We start from the raw sequence: 23,911 nt of genomic DNA, 5'->3' as shown, positions 1-23,911 counted from the left end.
CCGAGTGCTGAAGGGGGGGCAGCGACTCGCGTGAGCTCGGGGACGCGAGAACGCAGCCCCCGCCCCTTTCTCCGCCCCCGCCCCCGAGAAAGGCGGAGCCCCGAGGCCACCCCCAGAATGGTCTCCCCGCGGCGCAGGCAACGGGTCCCAGACGGTTGCACACGCCCAGGCACGGGCGGCGACTGGACGGTCCGGTGGGGGAGGGGCGAGGCAAGGGGGCGGAGCCGGCGGCCGAAGAAAGGCCTTGCGGCCGGGAGGGGCGGGGCTTGTGCCGAGGGGGCGGGGCTGCGGGGCGGGGCGGAGCCGGCCGGTCCGGGGCTGCCTGAGACAGTCACTGCCCTGACGACGGCGGCTGCGGCGGCGGCGGCGGCGGCGGTTGGCCAGTGGGGGTTGGGAGGAGCACAGCCAAGGCTGCTGGGGCAGCTGGAACTGGCAGTTGCCGGGGGCCAAGAGGAGGATCTGGAACCCGGAGCGTGCTCCGGGCCGGGCGGAGGAGGCGGCTGCAGTTGGAGACCGGAGAGCGCTGGCGGCGGCGGCGGCGGCGGCGGCTTCTCAGCGAAGCAAGTGTCTGAAGCTGAGAGTCCTCGGTGGCGGCGGCGGCGGCCGGGACCGAGGTAACCGAGGGGCGGCGGCGGCGGAGGCGGTGGAAGCGAGGCCCCACGCTCAGGTCGGATTCTTGGGGGCATGTGCCGGGGGCTACGACCTGACCCACCCACCCAGCCACCCTGTCCTGCCTCCGGCCCCAGACCCGACTTCTCCCGTCGTTCCGCCGCGGGCCGGGCGGGGGCGGGAGCGGCGCCCGGGGTAGGGACGCGGAGCTGGACGCCGCCCGGAGGCGACCCCTCCTCAAGGATTGGCAAGGACGTCGGGCACCCCCTCCCCCTTCAAAAGACACACCCCGATCTCGGGGCGGGGCGGGGTGTCGAGGCGTTCCCAGCCTTCTGGAAGGAAGACCTCGGGGTGGAGGCTGCACCTCCGTCCGTGGCCTCTCCAAGGTGGCCCCCCTGTGGCTCCTTGGGGCTGTTGAAACCAAAGGTGGTTCCCGTCGCTGGGAATCCCGGAGTTCCTTTTGTCTATCAGCTGAAACTAGAGGCCGCAACTGTAGGCGAACACCCACCGGTCCTGAAGCCCTCCGCTCCTTATCCCTTTCCTGCCTGGAAGGCACTCTGCCCCGCAGCCTTTTCTGCGGCCACAGTAGTAGATTTCATTCCTAACCCCCCTCCGAAACGTTCCCCCCTTCGGCTCAGAGGAAGGAAGCATTCCCATAGTACTTGTGTTCGGATTTATCATTCATGTAAGCTCACCCGCCTTTTTTTCTTTCCAACCCATTTCCATCTAGCCACAACCCTGATAATCATCCCCTAGGTTTTGCAAACTATCAACAAAGAAGTGTGGCTAGTCGCGTAAACAGAGCCCTTGACTGGCTGGGCTGTGCAAGTTAATGGAGCTTCCTGAACTGGCGCTGTTCTACCAAGCTGGTCGGAAAGACCTTTCTGGCTAGAGTTAAGGATGTTACTGCATGTGCCTAAAGTCTTTTTTTTCTCTCCTTTCTACAGTGAGGTTTTAAAAATCCAGGGTAACTTGATTAAAATGTAGCTGTTTGGGAAGCCTAACTATAGAGGAAGAAAAATACAGAAAGGAAAATGTAATTATGATTTTGGGGTAGTTGTCCAACTTTTTGAAAGTGCCGAAGATGAAGTGTATGGATTTTTGAGATTACTGTAAATGGTAAATTGTATTCTTTGATAAGTAAGCTTTTAGCATGTGATATTTTGCACTGAGATATTTTTGTTTTATTTTAGTTACTGGTGGGAATTATTGATTACCTGGACATCTTAAACCGAGAAGCCTGTGAACAGGTTCATTAAGAATCTATCTTGAAAAATGCGTTTTATGAATGCTTTGAATTAAGAAGGTGTTAACAGTGGTTTGCCATTTTTGCCACATAAGAGACAGTAATCTGAAACAGTTCCTTCCCTGGCAGTTGCCCATATACTTAAAACTGGCAGGGTCTCGTACTTTGAGTGACTATCCTTCAACAAGGAGTAGAGCACTGACAATCTACTGTATAAATGTAATCTCTTTGGTAGCATTTACTATAATGGACACCTTTTCTGCATCTAATTTTCAGATACAGACTTAACGCTTGCGATCTGGAAAAGCATTTTGTACAAATTGAAAGATTGGGCTTTCTCTTCAGTTTTCCAGATGTATTGTCTCATCTGCATACTTGAAACATCCACAATCACATGAACTCCAGATGTAACCATGGAGTTTTGCGACCCATCAAGATATAGGAAAAGTGTTGGCCAAGGTTCGGGACCAGGCAGTTTTCCATCAGTTCAACAATTAATATAAACTATTATATTCTCTGCTGATTATCAGGAATAAAGAGCCAAATAAAGTCATGCACATTCTGTTGGCAGACGGACTATGTGGCTGTTGAATTTTACTGTAACTGGTTACTCTTGTCATTCAAAGTCAACTTAATATGCAAGTTACGTCCTAATGGATGTAAAGACCTGTGTTGACGTACCCAGATTCTAGCAAATGTTGACGCTAAGAAACCTATTATGACTAATCCTTGGGAAGAGAAAGTCTGCAAAATGGCTCAAACGAGTTTACTGCAGGGGAAGCAGTTTTACTGTAGGGAGTGGGTTTTCCACAAGCTTCAGCACTGCCTCCAGGAGAAAACTAACTGCTGCAACAGCGCTGTCAACACACCGCCCCTTGTAATGAATTCTGGGAATAACGCTAGTGTTGTCTCTGGCAAAGGAGCTGCCTGGGGCGTGTTATTGGTAGGAGGGCCTGGCAGTGGCAAGACAGCCTTATGCACTGAGCTCTTGTGGCCAAGTTCACCTACAAGCTTGCAGAGAGGCTTACATCGCCAGGCTTTGGCCTTTCATTTCTGCAAAGCCCAGGACTCTGATACTTTGTGTGTTGGAGGGTTTATTAGAGGTCTGGTTGCCCAGATCTGCCGCAGTGGACTTCTCCAAGGATATGAGGACAAGCTAAGGGATCCAGCAGTTCAAAGCCTCCTACAGCCCGGGGAATGTGAGAGAAACCCAGCTGAAGCATTTAAAAGGTAACAATAAGAATGTCATGGTGTTCTGGTTTCTGTGCAAAAATTAAAGTTTTTTTCGTTTTTTTTTTTGTTTGTTTCTTAACTTTGCCAGTGCTTTTACTACCGCTGTATATTTGGGGATAACCTGGGGTTATGAATACACCTGTTTACTTTGTTGAAGGAAATAAAATTTAAGCTTTGTATTGTAAGGATATGGATTAAAAGTATATCTTTTACTTGTTTAATAACAGAACGTGAAGCACTGAAGAAACTTAATTTGAGAGGTGTGATATTCTTGCAGACTTTTTAATGTGTAAGTGCCATCCAGTAAAACTCAGGGCAAATCTGTTATCTTCTGCTGTTAGCCATCAAAATCAGCGTTAGAATTGTTATATCATTCTTAAATTAATGAGGAAATAGGTTAGGCAATACCTGTATCACAAGTATGAGATGCCAGGTTTGATAGACAGTGTTCAATATGGAATCACTGTGTATGGAATCAATAATGCAGTCTTTAATATTAAACTTAACTTTTAAGAGACTTAAGTCTCTGACCATAAACAGCTCTTTTCCTCTTGACTTACTGCTTTTTCTGGAGATACTATCAGTAGTTGAAGAGCTGAGTTTTCATTTCTTATAAGTAATTTCATAAACTGCATTTATTGACACCTTAGGAAATGTTTCAAAGAGCTTATAGTCTAAGTTGAACTTAGTCTAACTAAATTATGTAATTATGCAATTTGTTTTATTGGAATTAGCTATGTAAATTTCTAATACCTTTAAATATTTAAAATCAAGTCTGATAACTATATTTTTGATATATTCTGATTCTAAGCAAATCTTTCCCTATAGTGTCAGAGATTTTCTTGAAAAAGATCCTTCTACTCAGATGGATTTTCTGTAATTTTTTTTCCTGTGAGTTTTAGTTACTCATTGAAGGGGAATAAGAAGCCAATAGAGCTGTGTGTAAAAACCACACCAGTATTGATTTTCTGGTTGACAGAAGGAGCTAATCACTTTGTATTCCCGGTCTGTACTTGGTTAGGGAAAGCCTAGTCTTTCCACTTGGACCATTTTGGTGCTCTTATTAATCTTCCACTGGATCTTTCAAAAACTTGGGTCACTTTCTTTTTCATTAAAGTAATGAATCATTAAATAAATTAGGTAACTTTGATATTGGAAAAGCTGTTTCTGATAATTCACAGAGCTACATTTCCTTCAAGACTGTGAAGCAGTAAAATGACCATAGTCGAATGCAGACGTGAGAACACAAAAATTAAAAAGAAATATTTTTACATAGTCTATGGCATTAGATGATCTAGGCCTCTGCTTTTGGACAAATAGTTAAGATTTCATTGTGGGTTTTATTAGTGACTGATTGACTTGTTAGATAAGTCCTTTAGAGAAGTTTGATAGGAATGTATTTTTGATAGGAATTTTATTTAGGCAGGGTTAGATGTAATTCAACAAGTAGACAATGGAACAAAAGATAATTATTTTCAAAGAATTGCAATATTTTGAGGGAGACAGAGCTGGAGGTAATTATAACATGATGGGAGATGAAATATAAACAAAGAAAAGTTTGTTTTGTTTTTTTTTTTCATTTTTGACAAAAACAACCTCCCAAACCAGTTTGTGTATTGTTACTTTCTTAACATCTAACACTGGATAATATTGATGGCTTTATATATTCATGTGTGAAACAATTTAATAGAAATAGAAAATTGATAAAGATAAATCTTAGTTCTTCACAGATCCACAAAGTTGGGGAAATTTCAGAGTGATTCAGTAATTAATGCTTTTTATCTGCTTTTCTTCAGTTTTACATCCTAATTTTTTATCCCTATTTTTTTACCCTTAATGATACTAGATACAGTATGTAGTGCTGCAAGCTAACTTCTTACATGAAGTCACATAGCTAAGTGGTAACTTGTTAATTACCAGTTTTTTGAAATCACATTTTCTTCACGATAATTAAAAAAAGAAACTTCATGTTAATCTTAAACTTCATGTTAAATATTGCTACTTCTTTTTCTTCTGACATGGTAGAGTATAGTCTGTTGATTCTGAGATTTAGTTGTCAAGAAATTTCTTCTGACATCCATTCATTCATTCTTACAGCAAATGTTTATTGAGAGCCTTTTGTGTTTTAAGCACAGTTCAGCTGGAGATATTTATTGAGAACTGTCTGTGTGTTAGGTTAGATGTGGATAAATCAGTGAACCGAACAGACAAAATACCGTCTTCATGGAGCTTTAAGTTCTTATGCTAATATTTATCTTATTTCTATAAAAAGAAATAATATTGATACTTCAGGTATCAATATATAGATACTTACTGTAGATGCAGCACATGAACATTTTAACACGAATGGAATTAGATTATATGTTGAAGAGAATGATGAATGAAGACATTAATTTCTTATTTTTGTTCTCCATTTTTCTTCACTGGTTAAAGTGAAAAGCTATTGTTACTACATTTAGAATATATATATTTTATCTGTTTCTGTTGGTGGAACTAAGTTGATGACAATTACATTTTTACTTGTTTTGAGAACCAAATGCTGATTTCTTTCATTCTGCCTCCCGCTTCAGGCTTTTATTGCAAAACTTTGCCCTTTGTGTTGAATTGTCTTTTCTAGAATTAGTGTTAGAGGCAGAGTTTCCTAGTAGTCCTCTAACTGTAAAACAAATTCCAGTTGTTTTTGACAGAAGGATCAAGGCATCTAAGTTATGGAATGAGGGAAGGGCTAGTGGTTTTAGATCCTGTGATTGGTTTAGAAGCACAACTGAAGATGGTTATTTTTTCAACCAGAAACTTCTTTCTGAACTTTACTATCATGGTCCTTGAACCCCCAAGGGTCTTTTTTGGAGAGTTAGATGGATGTGGAGTAGAAGTACAAAGCTTTGTTCCTAGTGGATATCATTCTCTTTTATTTCTGGTTAACAATCTGCAAGGCCAGGTGTGAGTCAATTCTGCGTGTGATGTCAATTTTTCGGAGTCGAGTAAAAAGATTTTGTTCTGTGTAATGTTGATAGGAATTAATTAAACATCTTCAGTGGTACCACAAATTAAGTGTAAATGGAATAAAATCGTGATGAAGAATTAAGGATGAACGACTCTAAACTTTGAGAGTTTAGTAGAAAAGTCGTGTGAGAAGTGGTGAAAGATAACAATGGCTTGTTAGAAAAGGATTGGGAGCTGGAAGACTAGACTGTGACCTTTATTTTTATGTTGACTAAGAATCCTTGAGTGGTGAAATTTTCTTTCTAATCTTTTTATCTCCCTCTTGAACATTTTATAGTTCTTCACTGGTATCTCTTTAGATTTTTAACTTCTTTTGTAATTATTTATGCATACATGTTCTGTAATCTCCTCTATTAGGCATATGTTTCTTCGTGACATTATTCATGACTGATTAATATTTTATGTTTACCATAGCGCTTTGAAGAGCACTTTGCATATAGTAAGTGCTGAATGATTATCATTTGAAGGAGTGAATAATACTACTTACCTATCTAGAATGTGCTTGAACCTGATTGAAGGAGAGCTGAAGTGCTTGCATAAGAAAGGAAATTGAAATGTTATATCATTTAGGTCAGTTTTAAATGCAGACCAGACTGGTATAGTGATTATTAATTTATTAACCTGCTCTCTGCTCTTTAGTGTGTATGAATGTGGATTGGTCCAGATAGTTTTACGTGGCCAGATGTCTGTCTTCTGTCTTAACTGGCTCCAAGTATTTTTGGCAAACTCAACAAAGGGGCAAAGAACAGAATGGGACTGGAGCGTGTGCTTCCTTCTTACCCTCAGTTGTGGGGTATGTTCAAGGCAAAATATTTCCTTTCCATTATCTGTCTTGAATATCTAAGACTATTTAAGGTAACCATCATTATCTATTCTTAAATATTGTCGGATTAAAAGATCTTGTAAAAGTGTCTTTACAGTTCACATTTTGAATAAAATAAATGAAAATATAATTTTCATAATCAAAATTCTACATTTCTTTTAGTGTAATAGTGTCACTTTCCACTGAATTGTCTGTTGCTTCCAACTCTTATGTTATTTTGACTTTGATATGGACTTCCATGCATTCAAACCCTCGCACTTTCCCTTCCTAAAATCTTTTCCTTTTACCCTAGACGGGCTTTCTCTCTCTTTTATACTTCATGTCTAAGTGCTGCTTCCTTTGGTTCCTGGTACCTTTGTCATTTGCTGAACTAGTCCTCAACATTTAATCAGTTCTGTAGTGGCATAACATTGCTCCATGTTTATACTGTTTAACATTAGCTACCTTCTTAATTCTGCTTGGCCATTTTTTTATTTACTTCTTGATAACTCAGATTTTATTTTGGATCAGAAAGAGTGAAGTAAAGTAGTGCCCTATAGGTTGAATATATTTTTTATCCAATTCAGGAAATTTCACACACCCATCCAGATTTGGGGGTTTTCTTGAAAAAAAAAATTGGAAATTTTGACACTATTAGCTTTTCATTTTTTTTGAAGCAATAATCTGGTGGCACTGTGTTAGCTGCTGTCTTTATGTGGGGCCTACACATTCTAATTTGATTCCGTCTCCTCCACTCTCTATTATTCTATCCCAAGACTACTTCGTTTGTTTATATATGCCAGCCTGGCTCCTGTGGGCATTTTCAAACATGAACATGTTCTCCATTCTTCTGAGTAGAGAAACACTATAATTTTTATCTCCCCCCAAATTTGCTATTATATTATCTTGAATTTGTACATGCAAGTACTACTACTTCTTCCCTATCACCTCATTTTTTCTTAACGTGCTAAAATCTGACTTCTACGTCTACATATTTACAGAAAGATGTTTAAGCATAATAGCTTTTCTGAATCCACTACTCAGTCGATCTTTAGCCTTAGATGATATATGTTAGAACTTTCTTAATTATTTGTGCTTTCTCGCATTCAGAATCTCCTGTCTGACTGTATCCTTTAGTGGCCCTTCCTCTAGGTTCTCTCTGGCTGTTTGTCCAACAAAGCTTCCTTAGATCTTCTCTCTTTGTATATACACTCCTTCAGTAATTTTATTTACTTACATGGCTACCGATGCTCATGTCTAATATGATAGCAATCAGATCTACATCAACAGCCTTTGTCTTCATTCTGATCAACATGTATCTTTTCACTGGAGTGTCTCTCACTTACCTTCCTCTGTTCAATCCAGCGTCTCTTAGCATTTCTCTTCGTTGACTCATTCATTCCTTTTTTTTTTTTTATAAATTTATTTATTATTTTATTTATTTATTTTCGGCTACTTTGGTTCCTTGTTGCTGTGCGCAGCTTTCTCTAGTTGCAGTGAGTGGGGGCTACTCTTCGTTGCGGTGCGCGGGCTTCTCATTGCAGTGGCTTCTCTTGTTGTGGAGAACAGGCTCTAGGCGTGTGGGCTTGAGTAGTTGTGGCACGTGGGCTCAGTAGTTGTGCCTCGCAGGCTCTAGAGCACAGGCTCAGTAGTTGTGGCACACGGGCTTAGTTGCCCCGCGGCATGTGGGATCTTCCTGGACCAGGGCTCGAACCCATGTCCCCTGCACTGGCAGGCAGATTCTTAACCACTGCGCCATCAGGGAAGCCCCATTCATTTCTTAAACAAATAACCAGCACCTGCTATGTGCCAGATGTGTGCCAATGTCCAGATAACAGGACTAAAGTGGTGAGCCAAACAGGACACTGAGCTCAGTGGGGGGAAATACATTGAACAAATAATCACAAAAATAAATGTAAAAATGGAGCTTTGGTAGGTGCTAAGAAGGAGGGACACAGGCTGATAAGAAAGCATGTAATATGAGGCTTGATCGTTGTCTTGGCTTCTGGGAAAACTGACTCTCTTATCTAAGTTGTTCCATAATTACTCTTATTTCCTAGACCCTTTCTACTTAAAAGTATGATCTTAAGAGCAACAATAGTGGCACCACCTGGGAGGTTACTATAAATGCAGAATCTCGAATCTACTGAACTGAATCTGCCTTTTAACAAGATTCCTAAGTGAATTCTGTGCACATTGAAGTTTGAGAAGCACTGCCCAGGCTAGATTCTAGAATTTTCTTTGACTATTTTCTATTATATTTCTCTATTCTACGGTATTTAATCTTTTTCTTGGAATGGTTCTTGAATTCTTTTCCCCTAATCTAGAATTTTTGTTCATCACCTCTTGGATGTTCTACTTAATCTTAGCCTCTTTATATGTATTTCATTTTGGTAACAGTTGGCCAATTAACCATAGTAAAACAGTGCTTTCTTTAGGCCATTCCTCTGAGCCTGTGATAACCTCTACAACAAATTTAAATTTCTCTGCTTGGCTTCAAAAGCTCTTCGTAATTTGGTTCTCTTCCATCTAAAGTATGTATCATGTTTCCAGACTTCACCAGAACACATTAAGCTCATTTATTCTTTCAAGAAATATTTTTAAGCATATGAGACAATGTTAAAGTCGACAAGAGATATGAATAAGAATAGCCTTATTTTTCTTAGTGTTTAGTAAGAACTTGATATACATAGTAAGGATATGGACCTTTTGTTTGTTATATATTTTGCAGATTTTTTTTTTAGTTTGTTTTTTAGCCCTTAACTTTGTTTTTAGCAATTTTGCTTTTTAGAAAATATCTATGAAGTATAATGGCTTCTATACAATGTAATGGTTTGATTTTATGAAGTAAAATAAGTAAATACTTATTTTTCTCCCCTTCAAAAAATCTTTGAAGTGTATTCTGATTGGTTGCCTGTCTTTACTCTCTAGTTGTTCTAGTGATGTCTTTGACCATACTATACAATTGTTTTAAATTTCAAACCAGTTTCTTTCTTTCATGTTATCTTAATCTCAGAAATATCCCTAATGTCATTTTTTTTCTACAACACATGTAGTGTAGCTAAATATAGTCTTTGGTAATAAAGTAGAATTTGAAAATGTTCATGTAATTACTTAATAAAAATAGGTATTAATTAAGAGAACTAATTATATCTTAATTGTGGTTATCTTGAGAAATGATTTGGAACATTCCAAAAACTGGTGACCTTTTACAGTTGTGACTCATGATTTGAATATATAGAAACTGGTGTGGATTGAATTATTTGCTTTTGTTCTTCTTCTCTCCATGTATCCTTGGTCTTTGCCATGTGATATTGCAGTCCTTCTGCTAGAGAAGTGTACTTCTCTGCCTTTTGATTTTGGCTCAGCCATGTGATTTGCTTTGGCCAGTGGGATGTTAGTAGACATTACCCAAACAGAGGCTTAACATGTGCGTGAGTGATTGGACTTGTCCTTTTTGTGTCTCATTACCTTCAGAAGAACATGTTCTGGTGAGCTTGTTGGTCCAAAGAGGATGAGGGAGATGTGGAGTAAACCAGACCCAACCTGAAGCTTGACTCCAAGCCTGGAGTACAACGAACTCATAGACACAGGAGAAAGTATAAATGATTGTTATTTCAAGCCACTGGGTTTTGGGGTGGTTGTGGTATATCACTGTTGTGGAAATAGCTAACAATACAAAACTTAAGGAAATAATATTTCAAATAGGAAATCATTAATTTTCATCAAAAATCTAGGAGTCCTCATTGATTCCTCAATTTCACTCACCCCCTACACTCAAATCCGTCAGGTACTTTTGTTCTGTTTCCAAGATAAAACAAATACCTCAACTTTTCTTCATCTCCATTGCCGCCACTCCCATTATCCCTTTTAGTGGTGTCCTAACTGGTCTTCTTGTTGCTATTGTTGTCCCTCTTATCTTCACAAAGCAGTTAAGGATAATCAGATCTTGTTAATAACTCTCTGCATAAAACCTGCAGATAGCTTCTCACTACCTTCCAAATAAAATCTAAGCTTTACATGGTCTAGCCCTTACCTAGCCTTTGACTTCAGCCTGTACTGTTTTCAGCCTTGTTCATTGGTTCTTCATCCACATTGTTATTATTGTTCTGAAATAGGTCACATTCTGGCCAACAGATTTTTGTATGGCTACTTGCTCTGGTATCACTTAGTGTACCAGCTTTAATGTTACGTCCTCTGAGATCTTCCCTTGTCCACTGAATCTTTAGAAGTCTCCCCACCCAGTCATTTTCTTAAATCACAACATCTCACTTTGTTTTCTTTATTTCTTAATTTTCAGTGTCTATCATGATTGGGAATTATTTTGTGCATTTGTTCACTTTGACTTTCTGTCTGCCTTCTGGAATGAGCAGAGTACTTGTCTGTCTTGTGTCTTTATATCTCCAGGGCTTAGAATATAGCAGAGACTCAGTATTTCCTGAATTAATGAGTAACTGTATTTTACTTTAAAATGTTATAATTTTGTCACATTGATAATTTGTATTGCTCTAACCATATTCAGCTTTGAAATATTCTGTTTTCCTGTGGAATAATACTATATATGTAGATTATATAGTTATAGATGAAAAGTATTTAAAACCAGTATTTTTGATGATTTCATCAGTGTCAACAATTCATATTGAAATTAATTTTTATCAATGGAAAATCTTTTTAATAGCATCAGATTTATGTTATGTGATGTGAGTCATATGAGGTCATAAATCCATAGTTTCATCTGTAGAATTCTTATCATTCTTTCAGCCATTGTCATTTAAATTTCATATTCACTTAGAAAGGAGAAAAAACTTCTGTAGCTTAAATCTCAGCTAATATGTTTGTTAAATTGCTACTTTAGGGAGAGAAGCAACTTGCAAACGGAGGACTTCACAGGAATTGAAAGGGAAAAAATAATGGTACTAAAGGGGATGAAATTGTAGAAAATAAATTTACAGAGGAAATGATAGATTGCTCCTACCCCCAAAGGTTCAGTTATACAGGAAAGTTAATAAAATAGAAAAACAAAGATGCATGTACTTCCTCATTTTGCCATATTTGCTCTAAATCTGGGTTTCCTGTTTCTGTTTTAAAGAAAAAATAATCCACATTTGAAGCCACCCAGGTATCCCATTAAGTCTGATCTACTCACACCCCGTAGGTGACCCCTCCTGTGAATTTACATTTTATGCCTATGCAGTTTGACCAGTTATATACATAGGGAGATAGATATATATGTATATACACATACTTGTTACATGCTCTAGTTCTGTACATTTTTGATTCCACATCAGCAATTCTCAAACTTTTTTATTCTAGGTCCCCTTTATACTCTTGAAAATTGTTGCGGACACTAAAGAATTTGTTTATGTGGGTTGTATTTATAAATATTTGTTTATTTAAAATTTAAACTAATATTTAAATATGTATTAATATATTTAATAATATTAAATCTTTATCTATTAACATAAATAACATTTTAATGAAAGAATAACTATACTGTCCAAGACCAAAAAAAAAACACTTAAAGAGGGGCGTTGTTTTACATTGTTTTGCAAATCTTTTTAATATTAGGCTTAATAAAAGACAGCTGGATTATCATGGTTCTGTTTCTGCATGCAATCTCTAGAAAACTCCACTTTATCCTTGAGTGAGAACAAGAGTGAAAAAGGCAAATGACATCTTAGTTTTATTATGACCCCAAATAGGGGACTCCTAGGGATCCCCAGACTACACTTTGAAAACCATTGTTCTGTATAAATAGTACTGTGTTGCTAGCACTATTCTGCAACATTTTCTGTGTAACATTTTTTTTTTTATGTTTGGCCAAGTTTTTATATGTGGATCTACATGATTCACTTTACCATACAGTATATAATTTCATTCTTTATACTATAATTCATTTGTTGTCATGTTGATACTCATTTAAGATGTATTCAACTTTTTCAACTTTACAAAACAGTTACAAACATTCTTGGGTATTCTGGTGTGCTTATACTAGGAATATAGTAATGAAGGGTGATTCCAGGTTGAATACTTAGAAGTGAAATTTTGGATCATAAGGTGTGTATATCCATCTTCAACTCTGAGGAGATAGTACCAACTACCCTTTAAAATTACATCAGTTTATCCTCTTGTAGTACTGTGTAATTTGAGTTTCCATTACTCTACTAGGTCACCAATACTTGCCATAATGTCAGAGTTCTTTACGTTCTGGAAAGTGAATGTGAAATGGTACCTTATTTTAAATATCCTTGATCCTGTGGCTTGTCATTTTGCTTGTGAAATTTTTGTTTTGAAATGTACAAAAAAGAATATAGTCAAATATATCTTTTCTTTTTTTAAAATTGTTCTAGTTCTCATAACTTTAATAATTTTATTTATTCATTTATTTTATAAATTTATTTATTTTATTTATTTTTGGCTGTGTTGGGTCTTCGTTGCTGTGCGCGGGCTTTCCCTAGTTGCACCGAGTGGGGGCTGCTCTTCATTGTGGTGTGCGGGCTTCTCATTGTGGTGGCTTCTCTTGTTACGGAGCACAGGCTCTAGGCGCACTTGGGGCACGCGGGCTCAGTAGTTGTGGCTCACGGGCTCTAGAGCACAGGCTCAGTAGTTGTGGCGCACAGGCTTAGTTGCTCCACGGCATGTGGGATCTTCCTGGACCAGGGATCGAACCCATGTCCCCTGCATTGGCAGGTGGATTCTTAACCACTGCACCACCAGTGAAGTCCCTCAATCTTTTCTTTTTATGATTTCCTTTACACTTTGGCCTTTTTGGGTCTTAATATTTAAAAACTTGTTTTCTACTTGATTGTTCTAGCAGCATTTGTTGAATGGCTCATCTTTCACTATTGATTTGTAATACCACTGTGGTGAGATACACACACACACATACATACACATGCATGTATTTCTGAGTTCTCTATTTTACTTTGGTTTATTCATTCATTCATTGATTTATCAAATATGTATTAGATACCAGGAATGCACCAGATGCCATTCTTAATACTGAGATATATTAGTAAAAAAGAAGTGGCAAATATCATCTGTGTTTATGGAGCTTACATTTTGAGGGTTGGGGTGGGTGGTTAGTAGAAAAATGAAAAGTTAAGAAGATAGTATATAATGCATAGCATATCACTACACAATAAGTGCTACGTGGAAAATCAAAGCAGAGTAAGGATGATAGGAGTGATGTGCTGAGTAGGTTGGGGGAGGAGTGTTGCTATTTATATAGGGGAGGTTAGGGCATCCTGAAGGAAGTATCCAGACTGAGGATATATCAAGTACAAAGTCTTGAGGTGGGAGTTGGCTTAATATTATCCAAGAGAAACAAGGGGGAGCCTGTGTGGCTGGAACAGAGTGAGCAAGTAGTTGAGTAGATGAGACAAGTAGAGATGTAGTTAGGAGCCACATAATGTATGGACTTGGAGGCCACTATAAGGACATTGATTTTTACTTTGAGGAGATTGGAAGCCATTAAGTCTTTTAAACAGAGTAGTGAAACATCATATGACATGATTTTAAAGGATCACACTAGCTACTGTGTTGAGAACTGGGGTGGTAAATGTGGAAGCAAGGAAACCAGTAAGTGGCCAGTGCAGCAATCAAGGTGAGAGACAGTATACTTGGACTAAGGTGAAGCGGTGGAGGTGGTGAGAAGTGTTGTATTCTGATTATTTTTAAGATTGACCTGATAGCACATTGGATGGTGGAATATGAGAAAAATAGAGGAGTAAAGGATACTTGGCTTGAGATAGGATACTTGGTTAGATACTTAGAACCAAGTACTTAGATAGGATACTTAGAACCAAGGATACTTGGTTCTAAGATACTTGGCTTGAGAAATTGTAAGGATGAAGTTGTCTTTTACTGAAAAGAAGAAGACTAACAGGAGCAAGATGGAGTTTGAGGTCAGAAGTTTAGTTTTGCGTATGTTCAACATTAGACGTCTGAAGTTAGGTAAGCAGTTAGATTTACAAGGCTAGATTCAAAAGAGAGGTGCTGTCTCTATATATCAATTTGGTTTCAATGGAATATAGATGGTATTTAAGAGCATTAAGTAGCTTATGTAAGGAATGAATGTAAATAGAGAAGACAGAAGATCCAAGATCTGAACCTTAGTGTACTTCAAAATTCAAAGGTTGAGAATATATGCAGAAAAAGTAGCTAATATGAAAGGAGCAGAAAGCCAGGTGACAAAGTGAAGACAGTGTCATTAGAAGGAGGAAGTGATAAGCTAAGTCAGGTATTTGCTGAGTTGAGGATTGATTTTAGTAACATGGAGGTCTTGGGGTATAGGTGGAGTGGAAAATAAACCTTGATTATAATAAGATCATGAGTAAGTGAGAGGAGTAAATAGACAGTAAATATCGGCAGAATTTTTGAGGCATTTTGCTCTAAAGAAGGGGAGCAGCAAAGTTGAATAATAGCTGGAGAAGGATATGTGTTTGAGGGTGATAAAGAAGAGATGAGATTGATGATTAGAGAGAGAAAGGGCAAAGTGCTGGAAATAAATCATTGAGAAGGTAAGATAAGAAGGATCTGTTATTAGAGTGGATGGGATAGGAGCACAGATGGTTCATCCATAGTTAGAGGAGGGGAGGCAGTGTATGTAGATATAAGTGCAGGTGGGTTGGGAGAGTAGATGTTCCAATGAGTTTGTGGAAGTTCTCTTCTAATTATATATGCCTAGAAGGGTGTGTGTGTGTGTGTGTGTGTGTGTGTGCATGCACACATTTATATATTAAATGTTACTTATACTTATTTAAATAATTTTTTATTATCTAGGAAACAAGGTCAATAGATGCAAGTCAATATGGGGAGCAAGGAAATCATGGAAGTTTGAGAAGAACGAAGTGTAAAATATCATCTAGGCAAGTGGGGCATGGATAGTTTAGTGTTTCTCCAAGTGTGGTGTAGGCCCCTGCAAGGTCAAAATTATTTTTAAAATAATACTAACACATAACACAGTATTTGTTTTTTCACTCTTGTTCTCTTTTTGAGGGTATAGTGGAGGCCACATGAGAGATTGAGTGCACAAATATTCTGGCTGAGATTTTGATTAGGGTTGCATTGAATCTTTAGATTAATTTGTGGGAATTGACCTGTTTGCAGTGTTGAATCTCCTAACCCATGAATATATCTCCTAATTCACTGTTGAATCTCCTAATCTATGAATATATCTCCTAATTCAGTGTTGAATCTCTTAATCCATGAATATCATGCTAACAATAATATCTAGATTATTTAAGTCTGTATTTATTGTCTCTTTTTCCTCTAGATTACCAACCACGTATTTCTGCCCTTTTTCTGTCTGATAATTTTTGATTGTATGTCAGACAGTGTGTTAAATGACTAGAGTTCCAGATAATATCTTTCATCAGAGAAGGTTTTCGTTTTTCTCATTTGGTCAGAGAGAGTGAGGGGCTGATAAAATCAGGGATGGAGGTGGGCTGGGGCTCCTTTGTAGTCTTAGTAAGACTGCTAGTTTATTTCTATTATTTTGGTGTGGACCTTCTAAGCTTCTGATTGAGAGTTCCGAAAGGACTTGATAATTCAGTTCTTCCCCAAGAAATATTTATTTAGTCCTTTGACTTCCTGCCCTTTATACCTTCAAATTCTAACAAATGTCTTGAAGAGGATGGGTTTTGTGTTTAAAGCAAGTACCCTCCCATTAGCAGAATTTTGTCTTCAACATACAGACTATGGGAGATTTCATGCTGGCTTTTAGACACACTCATCCTAGTTCCCCAGCTTTTTAAATACAACCCAGAATTTAGCAAATGTACCTTGGAGAAAATCAGCCTCTTGTTAGGGACACCTCAGATTTGCACTTTCTCTGAAAGAGACATAGCTGACCTCTGAAAGTTGTGCTGATTTTATTCCTCTGGTAGAGTCCCTCAGGGTGGCCCAAGCCTGATTCTCAGTCTATACTTAAAATCACTATATGCCTCAAATCAGCAAATGACCCCTGAGGAGAAAGCAGCAGGTGGTTTGGTTTTTTGTTTTTGTTTTGCTCATTTTGGATCAACTCCCATCCTCTGGAGTTCTAATTCATTTTGTTCTCTTGCTTCAACAGCTTTCTCATATCTTTAAAAATGTAAATTTTGTAACGGATAACATTTTTTTTCTAGCTATTGCAGCGGGAGTTTTGGGCTGCTGCCACCTACTGCATTTTATCTGGCAGTGGAAGTCCCGATGAGGAAGATTTCTCTGGTTCTCTCCTGTTTTATTTGATTTGTGGCTTTGCTTGTTAAATAATTCCTTTCTTAAAAAATGGATTTTATTCCCTCTTTTATTTATCTGAATATCACAACTATTTTCTTCACATTCTTTGGCAGTTTTATAAGTTACTTTCATTTGGACATGAACACGTATTCTGATTGTTGAGTTTGCTGCTTTCTCTCTGAGTGCTATGAATTTTGTAATTTTTTTTTCACTCTCCTGTTTGGTTCACCACTTCTACCTCTGCTCTCCTTGCTCTGATTGCCGATTGCTTCCACCACTCCCCACCCTCAGTGCAGTCTAGGATGAGGGCCAATAATTGAGATACGAAGCTCGCACTCCAAGCCGATACAAGTGATTTTGTAGATTTAGTCACTGACCCATGATCATTTTAGGTTCAGTTCCTGTCTCCATGGAGGCTGATTTTTTGCCCTCCCTGCTGCTTCTTAAAAGCCATAGCCCTAGGCGGTAGTCTGTGCTTTTTGTTTCCTTCTTTCATTAGTAATAAGGAGAGCCCCTGTTCCAGCCCCTAGTTTCAAACGGTGAATCTGAGTCCTATTAGTAGAGGCAGGACTACTACCTCGTCCCTTTTACTTCTACCATCTAATCCCCAGGCTGCCATTGCAGACTTGTTTGACAAGCTGAAGTTTTTGGTTCACTCACAGCATTATGCTTCTTTTCTGTTTCTGATACTTTGAAATGTTTATTTTATCTTTGACTCTAGTTATGTTTTTCTTATTTCATTTTGTTTTTATAGTCCATCATTCCCTGCTATATTTTAGCAAAGGGGAAACAGTTCATAAAAGCATGAAGTTACACCAATATCTTGGTCGAAGTTTAGAGAGAAATTTTACCCTACATTTTGGCCAAGCTCCTGACCTGATTTTAATTATCAATTGTACTTATTAGGTTTTTTTTATTGAGTATATAAATTTGATCCCTAACTGGTTTGAGGTATCTTATACCCTGTTCCACATTTTTACATGCTTTAATTTACTGGAGGGTAATTTCATTCCTAAGAAAAGAAAATAGGGAAACAACCTAAGTGTCCATTGACTTAGATAAATTGATAAAGAAATTTTGATACGCATATATACACATAATTCAGCCATAGTAAAAGAAGGAAATTCTGCCATTTGTGGCAACATGGATGGATCTTGAGGGCATTATGCTGAGTGAAATAAGTCAGACATAGAAAGACAAATGCTGTATGATTTCACTTGTGTTTGGAATCTAAAAAACCCAACTCATTGAAATGGAGATCAGCTTTGCAGTTCCCAGAGGCAGGGGTTAGGAGGTGGGGGCATTAGGTGAAGGTGGTCAAAAGGTACAAACTTCCAGTTATAAGAGGTGTAATGTACAGCATGGCAACTATAGTTAGCAATACTGTATTGTATATTTGAAGGGTGCTAGGAGACTAGATCTTAAAAGTTCTCTTCACAAGGAAAAAAATTATTAACTGTGAGATGATGGATATTAACTAAGCTTATTGTGGTAACATTTTACAACATGGACATATATGTGTTGTATACCTTGAACTTAATACAATGTAATATGTCAATTATATATCTTAATGAAACGGGAGAAAAAGAGAAAAGTAAAACCTGTGTTTGTTTTCCTAAGACAAAATATATTAAGTAAGTATTATTAGTGATTTAGTTTTATGCTAACTTTTATTTTAAAGCATAGCCTTTTGAAAGAATTTAATCATTTCATTAATAAAATGACGGGCCAGTTTGTCAGCATTGTACTTCCACATGGTTTTGGAAAGTGCTAGGTATTTAGGATTACCCTTCTAGGTAAACTTCAAATGTATAATATTTTGATGCTAAATTTCACTAGATAGTAGTGAGATTTTAGACTGCAGAATTCAAAGTGGGTAATCTGGTAATATTACGTATAATTTTTTTTTTTGGTTGAAAAAACTTTCTCAATTGAATTCCCTTTGCAACTTTGTGAAAAATTAGCTTCCTGTATTTATACTGGTCTGTTTCTAGACTTTCATGTGTCTGTCTTTTGCAAATACCATACTATTTTTTTTAATTTACAGACTTTATTTTTTTAGGTTCACTGCTCTTAAGGGGAACGTGTAGAGAGTTTCCATTTATTCCCAACCCTGCACACACACAGCCTCCTCCACTATCGACATCCTGCATCACAATGGTGCATTTGTTATAACTGATGAACCTGCACTGACACATCATTATCACCCAAAGTTGACATTAGTGTTCTCTCTTGGTGTTGTACATCCTATGGGTTTTAAGAAATATATAATAACATGTATCCACTATTATTGTATCATACACAGTAGTTTTACTGCCCTAAAAATCCTCTATGCTCTGCCTATTCATCACTCCCTCCTCGTAACCTCGGGCAACCACTGATCTTTTACCATTTCCATAGTTTTGCCTTAAGAATGTTTGACAATCAGAATCATACAGTATGTAGCCTTTTCATATTGGCTTTTTTCACTGGGTAATATACATTTGATTCCTCCGTGTCTTTTCATGGCCTGATAGCTCATTTCTTTTTAGTGCTGAATGATTTTCCATTGTCTGGATGTACCATAGTTTATTAACATTCACCTACTGAAGGACATCTTGGTTGCTTCCAAAGTTTGGCAGTTTTGAATAAAGCTGTTATATACACCATGTGTGCAGGTGTTTTCACGGACATACCTTTTCAGTTCATTTAGGTAAATACCAGGGACACAATTGCTGTTTTGTATGGGAAGAGTATGTGTAGTTTTCTGTGAAACTGCCAAACTGTCTTCCAAACTTGCTGTATACCATTTGCATTCCCACCAGCAACGAATGAGAGTTCCTGTTGCTCCACATCCTTGCCAGTATTTGGTATTGTCAGTGCTTGGATTTTGGCCATTCTAGCTTATATGTAGCAGCTTGTCTTAATTTGCAATTCCCTAATGACATACGATGTTGAACTTCTTTTCATATGCTTACCTGCCATCTGTAGCTTCTTTGGTGAGGTGTCTGTTCAGGTCTTTTGCCTATTTTTTATTCAGTTTGTTTTCCAGTGTCCAGGTGCATCTGCCCCAGGTAAGTAAGTGCTTGCGTTCTGTGTCTGCCTGCAGATGTCTGTGTCACCTTAGATTTTGGGCTAGTTGGTTGCCCTGTGACCTAAGCACTCTCATGGGTTCATGAAAAGTCTTGAACTTGCAGTTTGCCTGGCTTATTTTGTTGTAAGACTGGGAGGGAGACTCTTAACTAGTTCTCTACACCTGAGGGTGTGAGCCAGAGAATGAGATGAAACTCAATGTTCAACAGTGAAAACCTTAAGAAACTATTGTACATGTAGTATCTGTCTAACAGTATACTCCTTATAATACTTGTAGGAGCTTTTAAAAGTTAATTAGTCTCGGGCTTCCCTGGTGGCGCAGTGGTTGAGAATCTGCCTGCCAATACAGGGGACACTGGTTCGAGCCCTGGTCTGGGAAGATCCCACATGCCGCGGAACAACTAGGCCCGTGAGCCACAACTACTGAGCCTGCACGTCTGGAGCTTGTGCTCTGCAACAAGAGAGGCTGCAACAGTGAGAGGCCCGCGCACCGCGATGAAGAGTGGCCCCCGCTCGCCGCAACTAGAGAAAGCCCTCACACAGAAACGAAGACCCAGCACAGCCATAAATAAATAAATAAATAAATAAATAAAATTTTAAAAAAAGTACTGATCTAGAGCACCCCTCAAAAAAAAAAAAAAAGTTAATTAGCCTCTTGAGAAAGAGGCAGTAAGTAAATTCACTGTATTAAAAAAAAAAAAAAAAAGAATGGATTTCATTTCAGAATTGCCCTAATGGTCTTTTAGCTGCCTTTCTGCCTGAAAATCAGAAGGCCAGCTACAGAAGCATGATGCTGCCGGTGCTTATTTTCAACATAGAATTGAAAATGGGGGGAAAGCTAGCTCAAGGACTTTAAATTCATAAAAGTATTAAGAATGTAATATATATTGCCTGAATTTTAATAATGTACCTAAGAAATGTAACACATTTAATTACATGTATCTACAAAGGTAAAACCCTGTGGCACACTGCTGCTTTTAAAGACGGTGGTTATCTTTGTATGAATGTGATAATCTAATACTATTACATTATCTCATTTTGAAGATAATATATACATACATATTCACAAACAGGAAAATCTGTTTTAGACTTCTAAAGCACTCTTGTTTTGTGTGTGTATACTTTGATGGGATTGTCATTTATAAAATGATAAAATGTAATCTGGTAGAGATATGGATCTGTGTGTCACTTGGTGGTGTAGGTATCCCCATATGGTGCTTTTGTTGGAATAAATGAAAGGGAACTGAATATGGGAATTCTGAGTCTAGAAAATTTTTTATCTAGTGTTTCAGAGTAGCAATTTTCCTATTAATTACCATTCATTCATGAAGCAAATTTTACTGTTTGTGATGTGCAAATAATGGTTTTGAGTGCTGGGAATCTAGCAGTGCACAGGACGGGCGCCATCCCGGGGGAGGCAGCATGGAAGTGGAGGAGCTTCACCCCAGCCTTACAGTGAATGCAGTACATGAGATAATGCAATAAATTACTTTGAGGATGGGATCAACACTACAAAGAAAACAGGATGAGTTGTTAGAGGAACAGTAATAGACGATGAAGGCCATTTAAGACACGGTGACCAAGGAAAACCTCTTCAGGGATAAACTTTGTGTTGAAATCTGAAGGAAGAGAAGTTCGGCCTGGGGGAGCTTTCTAGGCAGAGGGAGTACCAAGTACATAGGCCCTGACTGGAGGAAAGCTTGGGGTTAGGACTGAAAGAGGGACAGTGGCTGGAATAAAAGGGAGGACTCAGGAATTAGTCCTAGGATTTTGACTTAAGAAACTAGGGGGGTGATGGGATACCACTAATTGACATGGGGAAGACAGGTGGGGAGGAACTTATTTGGGGGGTAAATTGAGAGAGAACGCTTCTTTAAACATGTTAAATTTGAGATGCCTGTACGACATCCACATGGAGATGGTAGTAGACAGTTTGGAGTTTAGAGGTGAGGTCAAGGCTAGAAAAAATTACTCAACATTTTTAAAGCCATAGTTTGGCTTCTGGTTTTAACATGACTGACTAAGGCCTGGGAAATAGTCTAATAGCAAGAAAGTGAAACTATGAGAGACCTGTAAACCCCAGCCTCAAGTTAAATGTGGAAGTTAATATCAAACTGAGATGCAGACAAAACTGACACATTTATTCTTTGAAATAAATGTATACGCTGAACATCATCAAGAGCATAAAGACCCTCATTTGGAACCATGGAGACAGGTTATAGACTTATGCTAGAAGTTTCCCTGGACCCAGTTAAGCAGAAAGGAAGAACAAAGAGGGCTGGGAAGAATGAGTCACCCACATGAGCTATGTGCAAGAGTCAGACATTTGGGGGTAATGGCGAGGGGGTTGTGGTGAGAAAGGCCTCCTTGTGTACATCCCCACAGCTTCTCATCTTAATTGGTTGGGGAGAAGTAGAAGCGCAAAGAAGTTGTTCATTCCCATAACTCTTGAGTCATAAGGAGATTCTTAGAAGCCTGGACACTGGACACACTAACCTGCAATTGCTGATCCAGAAAGAAGTTATCTTACTGAAGAGCTGTCACAAGATACGTAAAAATATATCTCAAAAACGGTAGGGAGAAGGCATCTAAAAACAGCATCAGACTAGGACTTCCAAAACTATGTTGAATAATAGTGGCAAGAGTGGACATCCTTGTCTTGTTCCTGATCTTAGTGGAAATGCTTTTGGTTTTTCACCATTGAGTATGATGCTTGCTGTGGGTTTGTCATATATGGCCTTTATTATGTTGAGGTAGTTCCCTCTATTGCCCATTTTCTGGAGAGTTTTTATCATAAATGGGTGTTGAATTGTGTCAAAAGCTTTTTCTGCATCTATTGAGATGATCATATGGTTTTTATTCCTTAATTTGTTAATATGGTGTATCACATTGATTGATTTGCGTATATTGAAGAATCCTTGCATCCCTGGGATAAATCCCACTTGATCATGGTGGATGATCCTTTTAATGTGCAGTTGGCTTCTGTTTGCTAGTGTCTTGTTCAGGATTTTTGCATTTATGTTCATCAGTGATATTGGTCTATAATTTTCTTTTTTTGTGATATCTTTTTCTGGTTTTGGTAATGGATAAAGAAGGCACATATATACAATGGAATGTTACTCAGCCATAAAAAGAAATGAAATTGAGTTATTTGTAATGAGGTGGATGAACCTAGAGTCTGTCGTACAGAGTGAAGTAAGTCAGAAAGAGAAAAACAAATACCATATGCTAACACATATATATGGAATTAAAAAAAAAAATGGTACTGATGAACCTAGTTGCAGGGCAGGAATAAAGAGGTAGACATAGAGAATGGACTTAAGGACGTGGGGTGGGAGGGCGAAGCTGGGGTGAAGTGAGAGTAGCATCGACATATATACACTACCGAATGTAAAATAGTTGGCTGGTGGGAAGCAGCAGCGTAGTACATGGAAATTGGCTTGGTGTTTTGCAATGACCTAGAGGGGTGGGATAGGGAGGATGGGAGGGAGACTCAAGAGGGAGGGGATATGGTGACATGTGTATGCACATGGCTGATTTGCTTTGTTGTGCATCAGAAACTAACACAGTATTGTGAAGCAATTATACTCTAATAAAGATCTAGTAAAAAAAAAAAAATCTTAACAGTCTATTTTAAGTGAATAACAATTTAAGTTTGAAGGCATAATAAAGCTCTACATTTTACTCTTCCTCTCCCCCCAAAAAAAAAAAAAAAAAAAAAA

At 38.4% G+C, this 23,911-nt stretch overlaps 1 protein-coding gene across 5 annotated transcripts in view; it reads left to right on the top strand.

Moving 5' to 3' along the window:
- The first annotated feature begins 353 nt into the window (after positions 1–353).
- Positions 354–23,911, top strand: part of ANKRD50 (ankyrin repeat domain containing 50) — a 44,119-nt gene continuing 20,561 nt past the window's right edge. For 2 of the 5 annotated variants that reach the window (XM_059923556.1, XM_059923557.1), the window contains exons 1-2: positions 354–614; positions 2,132–3,085. In XM_059923556.1, the coding sequence (XP_059779539.1) occupies positions 2,574–3,085 (512 nt within the window). In that variant the 5' untranslated portion in view covers positions 354–614; positions 2,132–2,573. Of the gene's footprint in view, positions 615–652; positions 668–2,131; positions 3,086–23,911 lie in introns of those variants that run through there. The other 3 variants (XM_059923558.1, XM_059923559.1, XM_059923560.1) reach the window with 3 other exon arrangements.

This window comes from Balaenoptera ricei, chromosome 5, assembly GCF_028023285.1.
Source record: "Balaenoptera ricei isolate mBalRic1 chromosome 5, mBalRic1.hap2, whole genome shotgun sequence".
Lineage (NCBI taxonomy): Eukaryota > Metazoa > Chordata > Mammalia > Artiodactyla > Balaenopteridae > Balaenoptera > Balaenoptera ricei.
Note: the sequence above shows the minus strand (reverse complement) of the source record. Positions and strands in the feature narration are given on the sequence as shown.